The 19,881-nt window shown below is 42.9% G+C and overlaps 2 protein-coding genes across 7 annotated transcripts in view; both read right to left on the reverse strand.

Annotated features, from left to right (window-relative positions):
• Positions 1 to 797: 797 nt before the first annotated feature.
• vimr2 (vimentin-related 2) lies at positions 798 to 14,574 on the reverse strand. Its single transcript, XM_056295206.1, has 10 exons — positions 14,465 to 14,574; positions 13,462 to 13,606; positions 13,170 to 13,328; positions 12,819 to 12,938; positions 10,710 to 10,805; positions 9,530 to 9,661; positions 8,133 to 8,264; positions 6,038 to 6,148; positions 5,732 to 5,856; positions 798 to 872 (listed from the first exon to the last, which is right to left on the reverse strand). Exons 1-10 carry the CDS (start codon positions 14,572 to 14,574, stop codon positions 830 to 832), a joined length of 1,173 nt encoding a protein of 390 aa, XP_056151181.1. The 3' UTR covers positions 798 to 829.
• A 263-nt stretch (positions 14,575 to 14,837) lies between these two features.
• The window catches only part of ocrl (OCRL inositol polyphosphate-5-phosphatase), a 29,598-nt gene continuing 24,554 nt past the window's right edge, over positions 14,838 to 19,881 (reverse strand). For 5 of the 6 annotated variants that reach the window (XM_056299729.1, XM_056299575.1, XM_056299799.1 and 2 more), the window contains 2 exons: positions 18,257 to 18,368; positions 14,838 to 17,582 (listed from right to left, as the gene is read on the reverse strand). In XM_056299729.1, the coding sequence (XP_056155704.1) occupies positions 17,458 to 17,582; positions 18,257 to 18,368 (237 nt within the window). In that variant the 3' untranslated portion in view covers positions 14,838 to 17,457. The remainder of the gene's footprint in view (positions 17,583 to 18,256; positions 18,369 to 19,881) is intronic. The other variant, XM_056299868.1, reaches the window with a different exon arrangement.

A 19,881-nucleotide genomic window follows, 5' to 3' on the forward strand; every position in this document is an offset into this window, starting at 1 on the left:
CATTTGTATTAGTGCATACAACAAATTATTGCCTTCTAAGCCAATAGCCTTGGTGGTTTTGTAATTTAACTGGCACTTTAACATATAGGCCAATGAAAAAAATAATATAGGCCAATAAAAAAACATATAGTTTTGTTATTTCGGGTAACATATATATATATATATATATATATATATATATATATATATACGCCTTTAAAGCTGACAGTCAATTTGATGGCCTTGATGCTTTTATTGGAAATCTGTAGTTCACAGGAGATAATCTGTGTTCAAAGTTAAAAAGATGCTATTAAACAATAGTGTTTGAATTTAAATATACTTCGTTTGTGTTGATTATACATTAATTCCGTGATTTTACATTTAAATATCCATTATTACAAGATTCAGTCTTAAGAAAAAAAGGTGATTAAGCACGATTAATCACAGCAAATAGTGCAATTAATTAGTTTGGGTTTTTTATTGATCAACAGCCCCATATTAAATATATTGGCAGAATCCTCTTTGTTTGTGTTTATGTGCTAGAACTGTGACTTGGAGACTTGTTTGGCTGCGCAATGGAGGTAAATGGAAAGAGAGAGAAAAAACCCAATATTTTGAATTATCCATGTGGGCTGCACAGAGCAACTACTGAATATATTTCTTAATTATTTGGACTTATATCATGGCCAGGTGACTACACAAACCGAGGTTCTACCAAACTTCAACATCGCTTTAAACTTGGCTCTGATTTTGGTCAGGGTTTTGGCATTTCTCATTTTGTTGGTTTCTTATCTGCATAGGGGCATTCAACCGCAGTCCAGCCTGTCAAGTGTGTCTCTTCTGTCTAGCTTCAGAGGTTGCACAGCCTCTCCTCCTCTTCCTCCACTAGACCCCTGAGGAAGAGAGACAAAAAAAACACCAAACAATTTACAGATGAAAACACTGAGGCACCCAATACTGATTAATTATTAGCCATTAAACCCAACACACCCCTGATTTGCCCCTGTTGCAACATTGGTTGAGGTGATACTATAGTAATAAACATGGACCATAAAAGATCAGTGTTATTGTCCGTCTACATGATTTTCCTGTTTGAATATGTTTAAATCTTTTATTTTCAGGGGTAAAGGGTACGCTAAAATAATCTACATGAACGATAGGCCTACCAATCATTTTTCCTTAAGCTGCTCCCAGCACTCTCTGGTTAGGGGAGATTTTAGTTTCATTTAATCTGCCCATTTCTATGTCATCTAGCATCACAAGCAGACTGAATTATACACATATTAAGGCTCATATTAAAAGAAGTTCACTGGGGAGCAACAGCGATGAGCATCTGCCCGAAACAGCTCTGAAAATCTTCCACAGGCGATATGCCACTGGGTAATGGCAATTTAGTGTCATTACAGTCTGTTCTGCAGACAGCTTTCCACAGCATGGAGAGCATGAACAACTGCCATTTTAATTTCTATTTAAGGTTTTTATCATGGATGACAAGACATCCAGTAAATAAATAAAGACAGAGGGGTAAAAAAAAAAAGCAAACAAAATTGGCACAATGTTTCCTTTTCCTATGCCTTAAATGTCTGGGATGGTCTGTTGGGTAAACAAGTGGGTTTAAAAACTGGCGAATCGGATAATATGTGTGTGTGTGTGTGTGTGTGTGTGTGTGTGTGTGTGTGTGTGTGTGTGTGTACGCGCGCGCGTGTGAGCAAGCGTCAGAGGGGTTGACATTAACGGGCTGCTGCAGAAATGAGCTGGCGGAAGTCCAGCTCACAGCTCTGACAGTACAAGTCCCTCTTTGCCCATTCTAATGAGGCATTGTGTGGCGTTGCCTTTTTCCTGAGTGTGAGCCTTCAGTGGGGCCTCCCCGGGGGTCGGATGTGGTTGGGTGGGAGACAGAGGGGGCCTATAGAGGAACAAGGGGAAATCCGTGGTTGGTGGGGTGGGTCGGACGGATGAAGTACATTGTATCAAAAGCGGGCAGATGGTAAAGCGTCCTGACCGGAAGGAGCGCATGACAAGGAATATCTTCAAGGACACTTACAGGAAACTACAGCATGAGCGTCAGGGAGCCGCTTCCTGTGAAGCCCATTTGACCTATGATGTCAGCTCTTTGTTTGCAGGGACGTTCTAATGTGGGTATGGGAGACGTCCAAGCAATGTCAAATTAGGCCACACTTACAGGTTGGATATATGGAAAATGCTGGCGTAAGATCAACCAATGTAAAGGCTTGTTCCCTGTTTCTCAGGGGTCGCCACAGTAGATTTGATAGTTTCCATCAGTACCCTGTGAGGCAGGGCTCCAGACTAACTTTTTCCACTGGGAGCATTGGTGCTCCTTACTGAAAATTTTAGGAGCACCAGCACAAAATTTAGGAGCACCACTTAAATTGAAACACAACGCAACACACTGATATTTTTTTCCGTCTTAACTGTATCACTGATAAATGCTTTGGCAATAAATAGACCACTTACAGAAATAACAATATGCCGTTTTATTTTAAATGTAAAAAAAAATGTAATGTAGTGCTTAAGAGCAAAAAACAATAAGTTAAATAAAATGTAAACTTTAAAGTGCTTTTTATAAACATAGGCACCAAATAATACATTTATAAATGTAAAAATAAGGTATGTGGTCAGTAACATTACTGTCATTATAGCACAAGAACCACTCCAATAAATTGGGCACATGCCGTGTCGTTGCTGTATGTGGGGTTAACTTTAACTCTGTTCTTTTTTAATAAGTCTATGTGACCCTTGAATTTTGTGAATGGTAGCTCTTCTTTGTAGATGTAGTACGCTGTATTGAATTTTATTTCCATTTCGGCCTCCTGCAGAACGATTTGTAGATGCCTGCCTTTCAAATGCCGTTTGCAGAGATGCTGAACTTCCAGCCGTGCACCTGTCTCTGCCCATTTTGTGCTTCAGGGTGTTGTTGTGCTTAAAGATGGTGTTGTGCTTGAACTTAGCGGCGCCGGTCAAGGGGGTCAGCAAACTTGGTTTTCCCCGCAAAAGTTGGCCCACACTGAGAACAGTACATGCAGTAGTACATGTAGTACAGTAGTACAGTAGTACAATTCCTACAGAGTGGCGACTGACATCCCACGTGCGACCCCCCCCCCCCCCACAATGCTGCTTTGTTTTGGTCACGTCACGAGAGCCTTGCGGTAATGCCTCTCTCTCACACATGTGTACACACACACACAAACCAAGCCTACTCATTCACACACAAGTTCTCGCTCTTACTGGTTTTCACATCATTAAACAAAAAAAACCAAAAAACGGTTATATTGCACCAGTGTGCCTAGATTTAAAATTTACTCACACTGACGCCAAAACTAGGTGAAAAATGTGACTAAATGGCCGCACTCTGGAGCCCTGGAGGGGCACAGCACTGATGGCGGTCTTGTCAATCCCCATAATGATTTGGCAAAGTTTTACGTCGGATGCCAAGATGAACCAATGTAAACAACCTGATGTAACTCTCACTTTGGATATTCTGAATGAATGGCTGTGTAGAGAACTTCTTATATGTTGGAGGCGGGTGGATGGAACTAGAATTTTCAGTGGGGTTAAACTCTGGGCCCCTGATTTCATGTGTGTTTCACTGAATAATGATCACTCTACAGCTAACCAACTGGGACATTCCACCTGTACTTTTTTTAACACCTGCACCACCACATCTCACCTAATAATTTCTAACCATCAACCCCAACAACAATGGGTTCATTAGACAGTTGATGTCTATAGTTGGAAAGAGCCCACTCAGCTTTTAAAAAAAATGTATTGTGCCAAAACCAACAAACTAAATAGGTTGACTGACGAAACTCAACCATCAGTTCAAAAAACTAATCATACAAACAGTCACAGACTTGAGGGACAAACTCCGCTTTGTGGTCAATCTCACTCTGCAGCTATTCCACTCGCCTACATTATGCGTGTGCTTGACAAGATGTTCTAGAATGTATGAAATCAATATTAAATTAAAATGTAACGCCACTAACAGTTAATGTGATTCAATATTGGACAGGTTTCAAACTGTTCATTGACCTCTTGTATGATCCCACTAGACTTTACTTGACATTTTCAAGTGATAAGCCATTAGGCCTGTTGAGGAGTTTTGTGTGCATGCAAGTACTTGCTAGTCCAGGTATGAAGATCTGCAGTTCCATCCATCCATCCATCCATTATCCAAACTGCTTATCCTCCTCAGGCAGGGTCGTGGAGATGCTGGAGCCTATCCCAGCAGTCATTGGGCAGCAGGTGGGGAGACACCCTGGACAGGCCGCCAGTCCATCATCACAGGGCTCACACACACACACACACACACACACACACACACACACACACACACACACACACACACACACACACACACACACATTCACATCTAGCGACAATTTAGTACGGCTAATTCACCTGACCTACGTGTCTTTGGACTGTGGGAGGAAACCGGAGTCCCTGCAGGAAACCCATGCAGACACGGGGAGAACATGCAAACTCCACACAGAGGACGACCCCAGACGACCCCCAAGGTTGGACTAACCCAGGACTCGAACCCAGAACCTTCTTGCTGTGAGGCAACCATGCTAACCACTGTGCCACCGTGCCGCCCAAGATCAGCAGTTGATGGTGGGAAATTGGACACACAAAAGAGGACAAATAGAATACACTCCATTCATCCTTTACATGATGTGTAAAAACATAAATAGGTCCAATAGCATCCACAATTACTCTTTAGATATAGTATTATCTTATTTCATAGCTAAAAGAGTGGATTTTGTCACATTCTGTAGATTCAAATAACTTAGTTAGGTGAGCTCATTAAAGGCGCCTCACAGCAAAAAAGTCCTGGGTTCGAGCCCCAGGATAGTCCAACCTTGGTGGGTTATCCTGGGTTGTCCTTTGTGTGGAGTTTGCACGTTCTCCCCATGTCTGTGTGGGTTTCCTCCGGGGGCTCTGGTTTCCTCCCACAGTCAAAAGACATGTGAGTCAGGCGAATTGGCCATACTAAATTGTCCCTAGGAATGAATGTGTGTGTGTGTGTGTGTGTGTGTGTGTGTGTGTGTGTGTGTGTGTGTGTGTGTGTGTGTGTGTGTGTGTGTGTGTGTGTGTGTGTGTGTGTGTGTGTGTGTGTGTGTGTGTGAGTCCTGTGATGGCCTGGCAGCCTGTCCAGGGTGTCTCCCCATCTGCCGCCCAATGACTGCTGGAATAAGCTCCAGCATCTCTGCGACCCTGAGAGCTGTATAAGCAGTTCAGATAATGGATGGATGGAGCTCATTAAAGGGGCAATGTATAATATTCCAAGTTTCCTGAAAGATGAAACAACTTGTTAATATCAATATGGGCAGCTGAGTGGTAGTGATTGGAACAAAGTAAACCACTTACACACTACCACACCACAGATTTATGCATTGAAAAACAGTTTGAAAATGGCAGATGTGAGCAAACATGCTAGATATCTGCTTCTTTTCTATTTGAATGTACTTTTCTAGTCTACTTTGATTCACATTGCTGAACGATCAAGGTCAGATAGCAGCCAGCAGGTAAAAAAAATACATATAGCCCCTTTAAAATATTCCAGACAGATTTTCACATGCTTGTGCACTTTATTAGTGTTTGACAACCTATCACATAATGTGTGCATTATCCTAAAACACCCATCTGGTACTCTGTGCAGTTTTGAGTAAGTGCTAAAAAAATCTGCCTATATTTTCTTTTTTATCCACATCAAGCACTGTAACTTTCTAACCTGTAGGCAGCAATCTCAATGTTTCTGGCCATCTTCTCATTGAGCAGCTCCTTGTAGTCTTCACACTGCTCCTTCATCTGGGCTTGGAGGTCAGCCTGCTGATGCCTCATCTTCTCTATAGTACACTGATGAACATGCACATGCATACACAGTATGCACGTGCACATACATGCAGGACATAAAGAAAGAGGAAAAATGAAAGAAAGAGCCTGAGTGATTCTGGGGGGTATGACTAATAGACCTATATCCTATAGTGTGCATTCCTATGTCTAAAGGCTGGGGGCAATAATCAGACTATCCCCTTACTTCTAATTCTTCAATCTCCTCCAGGTATGCTGTGCTCTTCATCTCAACCTCATCCTCCAGCTCCTCATTCTTTTTCTGAAGCTCAGCAAGCTCCTTCTCCAACTCTACAATCTACGGAAACACAAGATACAGAAAAACCGCCATTCATTCGCAATGGATCCTCAAACACATACACCATCAATCTTCAACTTAGTCAAAAGGAACTTTATGAGATGAAAATAACGCATTCATGCTAATTCTGTGAAATTAGAGGATAATAATGTATTCATGCTAATTATATGATACTTTATTGATATTTAAAGGACATCTCCCTCCTAATTTTACCACCCACCCACCAGGGAGGTTAGAATGCTCAGAAAGTTACAAAACACCCAATCAAACTTTTTAAGGAGTGAGCATCTTGATCAAAGTCACTTAAAATGGGCAGATTATTTGCCTATGCAGGTTTGAACCAGATACTTTCAGGTGAAGGATGGTCTCTCCAACCACCAGGCAAACCGTCACGCCACAACCGAGGTACCGTACAGAGGCAAACCACAGATCCATCCATTCTACCTTTTCTAAACAACAAACTAAGAGTGGTGCATCCCTCCCTCGTTTTTTGAGGCACGGTGCCCCGCTGTGAGTAATTACAGCAATCACAGAAGTTTAACAATTAGCTGTCAGAGCCAGATGCAGATGGGATCCAGGCGGTCTCACTCATCTTTCAGCCTGATTGTGGCAGAGGGAGACCCAGTTACTACTCCCAACCCAATCATGACTTCCCAACCTGGCCATCTCACTTACTCACCACTCACTCCGCGCCTCTCTTCTTCCGGCATGATACATAGGGGCGATGGCAGTGTGTGTGTGTGTGTGTATGTGTGTGTGTGTGTGTGTGGACACACATCTGTGCGTATGTGTTCTTCCCCATCATTACCTACTCTTATTATATACATATCTCTGCATCAGGACTGATTTCACCACAATCTGTTTGTTTGGCCATGTTGTGTCTCATTGAGAAACTAGACCTGAGGCATCCATCACAGGCAGCAAGAGCAAGCAAGTGAGAGAGAGAGAGAGAGAGAGAGAGAGAGAGAGAGAGAGAGAGAGAGAGAGAGAGAGAGAGAGAGAGAGAGAGAGAGAGAGAGAGAAAGGAATCAGAGCAGATCAGGCCCATGCTGTCCATCCATCAGACAGAGCTGAGTACAACAAGGGCTCATGAGTTACATATTGGGGAGCAGGAGATGGTGTGGTCTGCTGTGGTTAGGGAGGGGTACTGTTTATTTAAAGTGTTGGAGCTAGTGCTACAGCCAAAGTAATGAGAACCAAACCACCAGGTTTGTAACAGACATAGTGAGGTGGCAGCTGCGGTCTGACCAGTGATGGATTTGCAGGGGATGAGGGTGACCTGAACCATGAGCAGTTAAGTTACCGTAGCCTGGAGTCACTGGTTGATTACATGAGTGGCAGCTTTCTGGTTTGCCACTTAAATGATCTCTTGCTCTTGCAGGCCCACTGTGTATGCTGCCTCCACATCACTCAACAAAGCCTATTTCTTCCCAGCTATATTTTTTTTTCTCCCACTGCGGGACAGCTGAAAGATGTCTGATGAAGGTTTATTTCTACTCTTCCATTTGAAGAGGAAGTCTCCAGACAGCGAGTGCGCGAAGTTTTAAGGAGTTTATGATGAAGGGGCTGAGCACTGTAGGCGCTGTGAGAGACTGCTAATAAGAGAAGACATGGAGGGTAATAAATCCTGTTTGAGACGAGGCAGAACCCTTCACATCTCCCGCTGAAGTGTCCACAGAGTAAACACTCTGGTCAGCAGGATCTCCCACACTCTGTTGCTCTACTGTCACTCAGTCGCTCCCCATTCCTTCAAACCGCTGTGGGAAACCATTCATTTTCACCATTATGTCTGATTTAGTGGCTGACGGTGGATGCAGAGCCTGTTGCAGGCTCTGTGCATGAGAATGTATTTACCAAGGAGAGTACAGAGAAGTGAAATGAATTATGGGAAGTGCTGGACCAGTATGCACTGATTGAAAGCCTTTAAACGATAGGCGTGCATGAAATGGAAACATCGGTTGGAACAAAAAGAGAAACTACTCACCAGCATCTTCAGTTCACTGATGTCTGTTATCTTGGACAAGTCGTTGACCTTTGACCCCACTGCCTCGACTGTTCCCACTTGCTTTCTATCTCCAGTGGGAATCACAGCAGAGAAGGATACACCACACTTATACTGAGAAGAAAGCATGTGAGACAATGTGACATTTGTGTTAGTTTAAAGCTGCAATTAATTACCAGTGCTTTCATTTTGAATCTGTGTCAGATTGCCAGACACATGTGAAAGTGGAGTACTGTGTTCTCTTTTGGCAATAAAATACACCATGACAGGGCAGTAAAGACCTTAAACTTAGCTTCGGCCCTCGCTGAGGCTGATCTTAAGCCTCCCCTCAGGTGTACCGTGTTTCTGATTACAAAGGACAAATCAGACAGCAAATGAGTGACATGAATGTGCACAGGTGTGTGGGAGTCAGCCAGCAATCACCATCGTTGTTCAACCCCAGTGGCAATCACTTTTAGTATTGAGAGAATTGCACCTCGTAATAGAGGCCATGAACAGACAGGGCTGTGTCCAGCTGGCAGGGGAAGGGGGGGGGTTTAGAGTGTGAGAGGTTGGATTTGGGAAAGCAAGGGGTAATTTAAGGTGTGCGCACACACGCATACACACACTCACCAGATACCTTGGAGCCTGGTCTCCATGGTCCCCACAGTGAGGTTCTATGAGACACAAAGAGACACAGGCACACAACCCCCCCACTTCACTGGACACACACACACACACACACTCAAACTCACTCACACACACCAATTGCTTCTTAGGAGCCTGGGAAGGCTGCCAGCAGTTTGATTATAGCCCTGACCTCTGGAGAGGGCAGACATCCTCGACCCAGAGGGGGTCAGACCCACCGGAGCTACAATCTGACCCTGACAGGGCACCACTTGGCTTGTAACACACACACACACACACACACGCACGCACGTATGCACGCACGCGCAGACACACACACAAAGGCAATCTGTTCTTGGCCAGAACAGCATCTCTGATTCTCAAGTTCTCCTCTGATGTTGTGCTTGGAGGGAAAGAAAACAAGTGGACCTGTCCCTCTGTGATGTGCGAGAACTGAGATTTGCATCAGGACTCGGCGGGATTGTGTCAGAAACAGAGGGGTGATGTGGGGAAAGTAGCAAGGGCTAACTGCTCAGCGGGAGGACAAGGATAGGCAGTCACAGTCTGAATGGTGTATCTTCTTATTTATGTGTATATGCATGTGTGAGCGTCTCAATGGACAACTGAAATGACTGCCAGAAACAGGATTTTGATTACCAAAAGGGCCACTGACTAAAACCGCATGCTAAAATCTAAATCTACTCAAGGCACTGTAAAGCACTTTGCATGAAAGCACCCCCCCCCCCCAAAAAAAAATCTATACTTTACTGCACCTGAAGGCTCTCGGCCAGCTGGCAGTAGTAGTCCTTTATATCCAGGGCTCGCGTGATGTCAGGACTGCGGAATTCAATAGCTGCCACTGCTCCCGTGGTCCCTGCAGCTGGCTCTGACACACCATCAACAGCCTACGCATACACATGTATAGATACTTACATATATACTTAATATGCATATTCACATCCTCTTTCTCTCTCTCTCTTTCAAAGGTACACACACATGCACTTGCATATATTAAGACTTGAACATTTACGTCCTCAAGTTTCAATACCAAAACCCTCACATATGAAAATCCACCACACCCGTGACAAGCTAATGAACTGTTACAGACTGCAATGGCAGCCCCACTGTTCTTTCCCCTCTCTCTATTCAAAATTATAATATGGCTGCTGATGGGTCAGGGGAATATGGGGTGTTTGGAAGTGCAGATAATAATGGCAGTTAATAAAACAAAAGGGACTCCCGTTTTCATTTGGTATTCAGCCGCATTTCCCGGACTGTGAGTTATCGAGCACGTCCCAGAGGGAGTGTGTTAAACGCCGGGGCAGCCGGGCTTCACAAAGAAAAACACGGCGTGATTTAGTTTCTCCTGCCTGTATCTGTCTCTAGCTTCTAGATCCGATACCGGGACGTGTCTGTCATCCCCCTACTGAGGCACAGAATAGCATGGAGGGTGGGGGGAAAAGAACATGTGCATGCAATGTAGGGGCAAAGTATAAGAGTATATATATGGTCCATATTGTTATGTAAGTTCTACAATCCCAATATTTAAAAGTATTAATCTGTGTGTGCGTGTGTGTGTGTGTGTGTGTGTGTGTGTGTGTGTGTGTGTGTGTGTGTGTGTGTGTGTGTGTATGAAAACATTGGGGAGAATGTTAGAGACTGGAATAAAAACATGAGGGTCATCAAACGAAGGAGCTCGTTGAGGCCAGTTGTGCGATTCACAGGCGCTCTAAAATCAGACCCCTCCCTAAGCAACCTTACCAAAGTACTTAGCACCTCTCCCAGCACCATCGCTGCTTTTTATTAACGGGGTTGTTTCTTGGCTTCACCTCATCAGTAAGGTTACCAAGGTTATCCTCTCTCTCTCTCTCTCTCTCTCTCTCTCTCTCTCTCTCTCTCTCTCTCTCTCTCTCTCTCTCTCTCTCTCTCTCTCTCTCTCTCTTTCTCTCTCACCGTCTCTCGCTGGGCCTCCATGTTGGCCAGCTGCTCTTCATAAATAGCCACTTGCTCTCTCAGGGCCAGACACTCTGCTGTCATCATGTCCACTTCCTACATGATGAGGGAGAGAAACAAGTTAACTGAGAACAGCCCCGATCATGTAAACCAAATTAAGCCTAGCTGGACTATACAGAGCTCAGTTCATCTCAGGCTAGCCGAGCTGCTGGATAGCTTAGTGAGTCACGCTAGATATTCCTGCAGCCCCCTATAATGAATGCACAAATAGCTACGGTACTGAAAGCTACTTCGGACAAAAGCATCCACCAAATCATACATACATGAACCATACTGAACTAAAGTGGATCAGACTACTCGTTCAACTTAGCAACTGAAGATGCCTGGGAGGACCGTTCGATACTGTAAGTGGCAGGCTCAGTGGAGTATGCGTGCTTGAGCACAGCATGGGTCGAAGAGAACAACGTAACCCTCTTTTCAACCCTCATGACCCATCACAAGTATCATCACTATCAGCACATCCACCTTTTTCACTGAACAGTAAGTAGACCTGCAATGCAGAGGAAGGGGGGAGGAGGAGGTGGATGAGAAGGAGGCTGGCTAGAAACAAAAGCCCTGTCCACCCATTCACCAGCATGGGTTCTTAGCTCATCTGGTTTTTTGGGGGTTTTTTGCCCAAGTGCTTGATTAATTGGTGATGAATTCAGTTACTGTGGGTGCCTGCATTTACATTTGAATGTACGCAACTTCGGCAGCGGGGGTCCTTGACTGACACCAATCGGCAAGGTAGGCAGTCTAGGGCTGCTGCTTCGCTTAAGCTGTTAATTGGAGAAAATCTGGCACTCCATCATGTTCTGTGCACTGGAAAAAATGCCTCTGAAGATTTTCTCCACTTAATCTGTTTCATTGTTTCAAGTTCCACTTCCTTGCATTTTGATTCTAAGTTTGACTCTGGGAAAATGCTGGTTCCAGCCCTTTCAACTTGAATCAATTGTCTTGGTTTCTCACAATGTTACTAAGCAAATCTCTCATAAACCCTGATTCACTTACCATTCAGGAAACACCTAACTAACCCGCCCTATATAAAAAGTAATGGAAAGACATTGTAAAGGAAAAATTTGACTGGGAGACCATGGGACACCTAGGACAGATAGAGCACAACTGAGGCTCCTATCATCGCCAGGCCTGGTTCTTTGGTGGACTTCAAACAAGCCTTATTTCATCCCCTGTTTCAACCCTCTCCACAGTTAGTCCACCATCACATTGAACCAGCTGCAGCCTGCTGTGTTCGAGCAGCATTTGGGTTGTGTTTTGTGTGGTTAGCTCCTCTTCCCCCTCCCTCTCCCCCCTGTTCTTTATCTATCTCCCTGCTGATTTCCCACCCAGACCCGCCACTCTCCAGCTGCTTCCCATTCAGAACTGGAGCACTGCAGCCAGCACATTACAGCACTGTAACATGGCCTGCATTACATCTGTAAAAGGGGAAATTAAAGTCTGGATGACTCGATGAGCAGACATGGAAACAGTCTCTCTTGCATCTGGCCTGGCTGGGAAGACACGAGTTGTGGCATGTGCTGTCTGTGTGTGTGTGCGCGCATATATATATGTATATGCATGTAGACCGTGATCTCAGGTTGCACTGTGGCCAGACTCTGCAACAGTCAACACACTTTAGGCAGACCTTTACAGAGAGGCAGCTGTGTGTTTTGAGTGTCAGCTGGTGCATTTCATTTGGAGGCTGGCTGGGAAGCAAGCATGGAGGGACATGACAACACTGCCACCTAGTGCTAAAAGTACATTATCACATTAAAATTGGTGACGTGAGGAAGTGCAGCGAGAGCTTCACGCTGAAATAACCCGCATGTGTTATTGCTCACATTAACAGACATCAGGTGTAAAAAATGTATCACAGATCTGGCCAACACACAGATGCAAAAACAAAGATGAATTCAGTGCCATGTTGGCAACTTTGCTACTGTTGCAGTAAATAAAATTTTAGTCAATTTTTGTGGTAAATAAAATGTTCGCAGTAAATAACATTTTAGTCAATTTTTTTTCAAAACATCAAGACTAATTTTTTGATTAAACAAACACAGATGCAGGCATTACCCCGGCAACATCTTGGTGCTGGAGCTGGATTAGAGTCCTCTGCTGTGCAACCTTTTCATACTCTTGCTTCAGGCATTCTAACTCTGTCTTCAGCCTTGTACTGTCGCACAGGGTCTCATCCTGCAAGGAGACCCAGATTGCAGTGATCGGCCCTGACAGTTTGACAGATTAGGCAGGACTGCCATTGAGACAGCTGATGTAAAATCGATGCGATGCTGTGTATAATATATGCTTAAGAGACTTGTGCATACAGATTTAGAATCATGATTGACTATACAAGATCGTTGGAGGCACACGCATACACACCCATAGGGTACACTTACATTATGTAGCATAGGAGTATTGCCTTACCCTCTCCTTATGCAGTCTGTTTACCACAGCATCCAGGCTATAGTCATACACAGCCAAAATGGTGGTTGTAGTAGCAGAGGCCTGTTGGCTGTTCAGCCTGTCCTCTAGTTCCACAATCTGACTCTCCAGAAACTCATTCTCCTCCTCAAAACAACGGCCCTAAAGGGAGGAAGAGACAGGCTAATTAACAGAGCTTCGATATACAACAGGTACTGTAAAAGTTAATAAATAAATAATCAGAATTTCAAATTATCAGATGCAGCATCAATTGTTGTCCTATATTGCACCTCACCAGCTCAATAAGTCTAACCAGGCGGTCATTGAGGGCTGAGATGATGGCACGGTCTTGGACAAATCGGCCCAGGCTCTCTTTGTTGAGCGCCTTGGCAGATACAAAGTCTAACTTGTCACATTCACAATCATCTGTGGTCACACGTCTGTGAAAAGAACAAAACATATTAAGAACTGGCCTCAATTTGCACTGAACATAAGGGAAATATTCCACCCACCTCAATGCTTGGCTCATAGCCACTCATCTCGTCAGGGAGTTTTATCAATGATGTTCCTAGAGATACCAGCATACAATATAATACTGAGTTCCCTTTTACAAAAGTGTTGCAATAATGTAGTCGATTAAATCAAACCATGACCAGGCAAACTCAAATAGCAACCTGCAGTGAATGATTAACTACATTTTGCCCAACCCCTATCATGTTAATGTAAATTACTATCATAGATCATGACATATATTAGCACAAGTACAATAGGAATTTGCCATCACTGTGCAAACTTTCCTTTACGACCGTACAGATGTAGTTAATTCCTAAAAACACAACAGTCCACTCTATCACACAAGACACCCAGCATTTGCATCTCATTAAAAACATCTTAAAACATACATATATTTGACGTATGAAATGAACTCAACACCCAAATCCTGAACTCTGAGCTTTCTGTCACTTTCTCAACACCTAGACCTATGCTCATCCCCGAGTCATTACATTACAGTCATTTAGCCGACGCTTTTATCCAAAGCAACTTCCAATAAGTGCATTTAACATAGGAAATCAGGAGTACTAGTCATCAGAGGTCATAAGTGCATCTTCTCTCTAGACAAGCATCTAAGAGCAAAACCAGTGCTAAAGTAAAAGCGCAAAAAGAGATTTTTTTTTTTTAAATGAGTGAATACAATGAGTGCTAAGAGCAAGTAACAGGGTAATAGCTCTTGAAGAGGTGAGTTTTCAACCTGCGCCGAAAGATAGGCAGCGACTCCGCTGACCGAGTCCCACACTGACCTGGCAGAGGCATGGTACTGCCCTGCACACTGCACACTGGACCCGCCATTTCGACTCCAGTACTCCTCCTCGAACAGTTTGCGGTAAGAAGACACTCTCAGCATGGCCATGGCTGATCTACTATACACCCCCACATTCAAATGGTGGTGGTGGGTCCTAGTCGGGGCTTTTATAATTGCACTGGATGGGAATGTTGCACCGAGGTGAAGGATCTCTCATAGGCCACGGACTGGGCCAACTATAGGATCCACATCACTCACGGAGGATTTCACGAATACTAGAAGACTGAGCTGGAACAAACATGTTGTCCCATCGTCATCTGCATTGTATCCTACTGAGAGGTTGCAAAAAAATGTGTTCACAGAGTGTGTTTCAGTAAATACAGGAACTGTTTAATTATTTACAACGCAAAAACACCTTGTACATAGTTTTATTTCAGTTAAATAAATTAAAAGTACCAAAACAAAAATCTGAAAAGTTGAAAACAGGTGTGCAAGTGTCTCTTTGCATATGTACCTTAATTATATTAACATACCATGACAAATCCCAAGGCATAAAGAGCAGAGATGACAAAAAAAACAGTGACACCACATGAATACTTAGATCAACTGGTACAGAGGCAACAACACCTAAAGTTAGAGGTTTATAAATTCAGAGATTTTTTTTAAGCTTGATGACCGAAGTCTTTTATAAAGATTTCACTTTGTGTAAATGGACAGTGTGAATGGCTCCACCAAATTCTTGCACACATACACGCACCACAGGCACACGCGCACATATACACGCACCACAGGCATGTGCGCACACACACACACACACACACTTGCATGCATGCATGCACACACACACACCCATCCACCCACCCGCGTGCACACGCACACACCACCCCCCACGCGCTCGCTCGCTTGCTCACACACACCACCCCTCCACCCTCACGCATGCACACACGCGCACACACACACACACACACACACACACACACACACACATATTCTGAGTCCCCAACAACCGTTCCTTCCAGCCTCTTTTACCTTTTGACATAACTACGAGTTGTTACTAAACTTAAAAACAGACTGAGGAATGCAGAATCACACCGGGTTCATCTGAGGAACCCACTGTTTGAATGGCTAAGAGGCATCAGTACAAGAGGGCATACTGCACAAGAATAGGGCAACTTCGGTCCTTAAGTGCTGCGATTGTCAACATTGTCACATTAGGTAAATATGTTCATATCGTCCATGATGCTTGGTTCTTTTGAATCATGTATCCTGTAGTGTTTATTAAGAAAACGGACAGGCTTTACTGGTGTCACTTAACTACAGGGAGACGAGAAGCCAGGGAAATTAGACAATGTCAGAAATATTTCTGTCAACTGGAGAAGTTAAATGATCTATTGAGTAAAACTGCTGAAGGGAGATAGTGTTCATAGCATTAGAGGTCCTTGTTTCATATCCATAACATGTTGAGCAAAAAGCGATGGTAAAAAGAAATGAAAAAACATCTCTGGCACAAACTGATAATGGCGCACAAAGGCAGATTGTGTCTTGTTGAGTCAAGGGTCATAAAATTTTGCTTAACTTGCACTCATAAAACCCTACGTCATACATACTCTGCACAGCAACAGGGCTGATGATGACCTGATTTTTTTTTGTGAGGGAGGCAAAGTTTTGCCAAGAACAAGAGCCTACACATCACACCTAAAACAATGACTAACCAATACAAAATTTAAGATTTACACATAGCAGAACCAAGGAAGGAAAAACATGTAAACAAACACATAAAGACACCGACTGTACCATCTTAATGATAAACATAATGAAAATATATACACTGAGGACACCACATATACTAAAGACATAGATTTGCACCAATGTACTGAGAGCCAACAGCAAACAGAGTCAAACACCCCATAGAAGTCAACAGGGACAAGATCACTATATACATCAGTTAAGACATCCAGACCACAGGGGTGACTCAACAACCCATTCTGGTTTCAGGAAGTTAGTGTGTTAAAAGACTGGTTTTGTAACTCAAACTAGCCGTCAAAACCCAATGTAAGGCTCATGGTTGAAGTTGCTCATGGTTGAAGTTACAAAGAATCAAAAGCAAACACTCACAGCCATGGGCTCTTCGTTAACAGTGTGAGAGAAATCGGCGAGAGGTTGAAAATTAAATGAAGCTGTGCAACAAAATCTACAAATGGTGTCAAATCGGTTGCAGCGCAAATACATAAATAACATTAAAAAAAAATTAAAGTGGATGTACCCACAATTAATTCTAGCATCTTTTGATAAAGGACTGCTCCTAAAAGTTTGATTGTCATCTTTTTTTTTTTACTTTTTAAATTTGACAATACTTGGTTAGATACTCTCAGTCAATCCATTCACTGTATCCACAAGAGTATTTCTTGTCCCTAGTCTGACCTTGAACTTAATGGTTTCAAAAAGTTGACAAACGTTCCTTAAAGTTCCTTGGATCCTGGTTGGCAGTCTCTTGTCTCCTTTCATTTGTGTAATGTAGTCATTAATTAAACCTCTGTGGATACATGCTGTTCTTACATTCATTTCTTTCACTGATAGGGCATTGTTTTGGCAAGAGCACCTACAGTAAGAGGGGTCAACTGAGAAGAAGGAACATTCCCAAGTCTGGAGGCACAGATCCTTTGGGTCAGCAAAACCTGGATAGGCATCAGTTCAAACTTTTCTGTAGTAATTCCAAATCCTGTTAGAGTTAACTGAGATGAAGTTGTAAGACTTGGTAAAATGGTAACAGCTGTAATTGGAATTTAGCATGACAAGAGCTGGAGTAAAACTAAAATGAGCATCTTTGATAGATAAATAGATTGCAGAAAACATGCACTGGTCTCCAACAGATGACAAATGCCAAGTGTTTTGTGGTGTGTTACACTACTTCCTAAAAGGTTTCATCTTGTCATAGCCAGTGAGCCAGGCTGGTGGCTGCCTTAGAGCTCAGCAAATGCTCCTGGACTTCAGTTACTCCTCATCTCCTCCCATGAGGAAACCCAGGATGAAGGTGATGGCTCTCTGCCGGTCCTGTGATGTCTGTCTGCCCATTAGTTTGGGTGGTGGTCGGATAAGAAGGCTGGCAAAAAGGGTAGCTAGAAATGGTGGGAAATAATCAAAAAGAGGTAAAGGAAACCATTGAAACATTCAGTAAGAAGAACACTCATTACAACCAATTAAGAAAACATTGAATATGTTTAAATTTACCAAATGTGAATTGCAGGGCACATTGATCAAGTGCTTTGAGTGGCTGTTTCAACTAGAAAAGGGCTACATAAAATGCAACTTGATTGACTGATTGATTGATTGAATATATTTTAAAATGTAATCTTAGATTAATCTCTTGTGAAACCCTGTCTGAACTATGTAATCTCACCATCAACTTGCAAAACATGGTGGCTAGAGAGAAACTCTGGACTGACTGAAAAAATTAGGTCAAAAGGGTGAATGAGATGTGCTCGTCATCATCATTGAGGGGCCCTCAAGCAAGGGATTTAGCCCAAAGCAGATCCAGTGCTGCTACTTGGTAGTCAAAAGTAGAAGTCTGGTTTCCGTGATAGCAAGGGGATTCTAATACGTGTAACTGTATGTATGTGTGAAACTGAGCACTTCCGGAAAGACAATACATGCTCATCACAAGGTTCCTACATAGACGACATCGTCAGGCATTACCAAATATTGCTTGACTGAAAATTAACTGATATCATTTAAACCAAGTTGAAAAGGTAAAATGGTAACCTAAACAGAGACATGGCTGGCTAGAACTTACCAATGAGACTAGCAGTTAGGTTATTACTGTTAGAATACTTCAGCAGTTCCCTCAGGAAGGCCATTAGGTAGCGGAACACATTGCGGTGAGCCCGAGGCAACTGGGAGATCAGCTGTCCATCATTACAGAGGGAAGAAAAGATGCAACACCTACTTAATGACACCCAGAAAGGTTGCCATGTTCATGACACATAATTATGCTTTGACATTTTTCAACTCAACAGCTACAATGCTGAAGACTATCCAACAGTCCTCCTGGCTGGCGTTCATTCTCCTGGACAGTGATTTTTTTTTTTAGATATATGTGTTAGTTTGGACATATGTGCTCTTGTAGGCTTTGGATATGTGTTTTTGTCTTTGTGTTGCACTGCTGTGGGCTGAGGGAAACAACGTTTCATTTCATTTCATGTACGCAAGTGCATGAAATGAAATGAAAAATAAAGTGTTTCTGAGTGTCTTTTTTGCTTAATTTACCGACAGCTATAGTGATACTGGTAACAGCATTGGTGTCTGACCACTCAAAATTCTGGAGATCCGTTTGAGATAAAAGTAGAGTTCCTAGAGTACTTAATATAGTTTTTGAAAAATCTGGCAGCACAGATAATGCTATTCTGTCACTGGATGCTGAGAAGGCCTTTGACAGAGTGGAGTGGCAGTATTTATTTGACAAAAGTTTTGTATAGGGGGAAATTTTCTTAGTTGGATCCGGCTCTTTTACGCTAACCCACAGGCTGTGGGTTAGCCATGGCAATTCGCAAAAATACCAACATGATCGGAATAAAGATAGGATAAATAGAACATCATATAGCCCTGTATGCAGACGATATAATTTTGTTCTGCTCCAACTTGAAACAGATTTTACCTAATTTATTTGACCTGATGAGCTCTTTTGGTGACTTTGCAGGCTACAAAATAAATAACACCAAATCTGAAATATTATTTATGAATGAAAATGAGAGGTATAACCCTCCAACTCATATGCCATTTATGGTTTCAGTAAGTGGTGTCAGCTATTTTGGTGGCGAGACCTCCCCTGCTATTGATAAAATTATCCCAACTAATTACAACCCTCTCACAAATAAGGTTATTCAGCTTACAAATGGACAAAACTGCCCATATCTATGACTGTCAATTTTGCTTAAGTTGCTACTTTTTTCAATCTATTCCACTTTCTCACCCACCTTCTCTATTTCATTCATTAAAAAAAGTTTTTTCAAACTTCATCTGGAATAACAAGCACCCTAGGCTCAGGCTTTCCCTGTTATATTTACTGTGCGATAGAGGTGGATTAAATTTACCAAATCTTGTATGGTACTATTGGGCAGCTCAAATTAGAGCAGGAATGTTTTACTTTGTGAAGGACCACCACCCAAACTTGGGTTTCAATGGAATCCTGATTAATGAATATTCCTTTAAACTTACATTTGTACTCAAAAGATAAGGACAAGCTAATCAAGCAGACTAAAAACACTTTTCTTAAAAATACATTAATGGTTTGGCACAGTACTCTTAACATATTTGAGAGAGACTACACAATTATCTCAGTTTATTCCAATCTTTGGTAATGATGATTTCCAGCCAGGAAGAGCGAACGCAGGATTTAAGACTTGGGCTGCTCAGGGTATA

This window comes from Lampris incognitus, chromosome 1, assembly GCF_029633865.1.
Source record: "Lampris incognitus isolate fLamInc1 chromosome 1, fLamInc1.hap2, whole genome shotgun sequence".
Classification (NCBI taxonomy): Eukaryota; Metazoa; Chordata; class Actinopteri; order Lampriformes; family Lampridae; genus Lampris; species Lampris incognitus.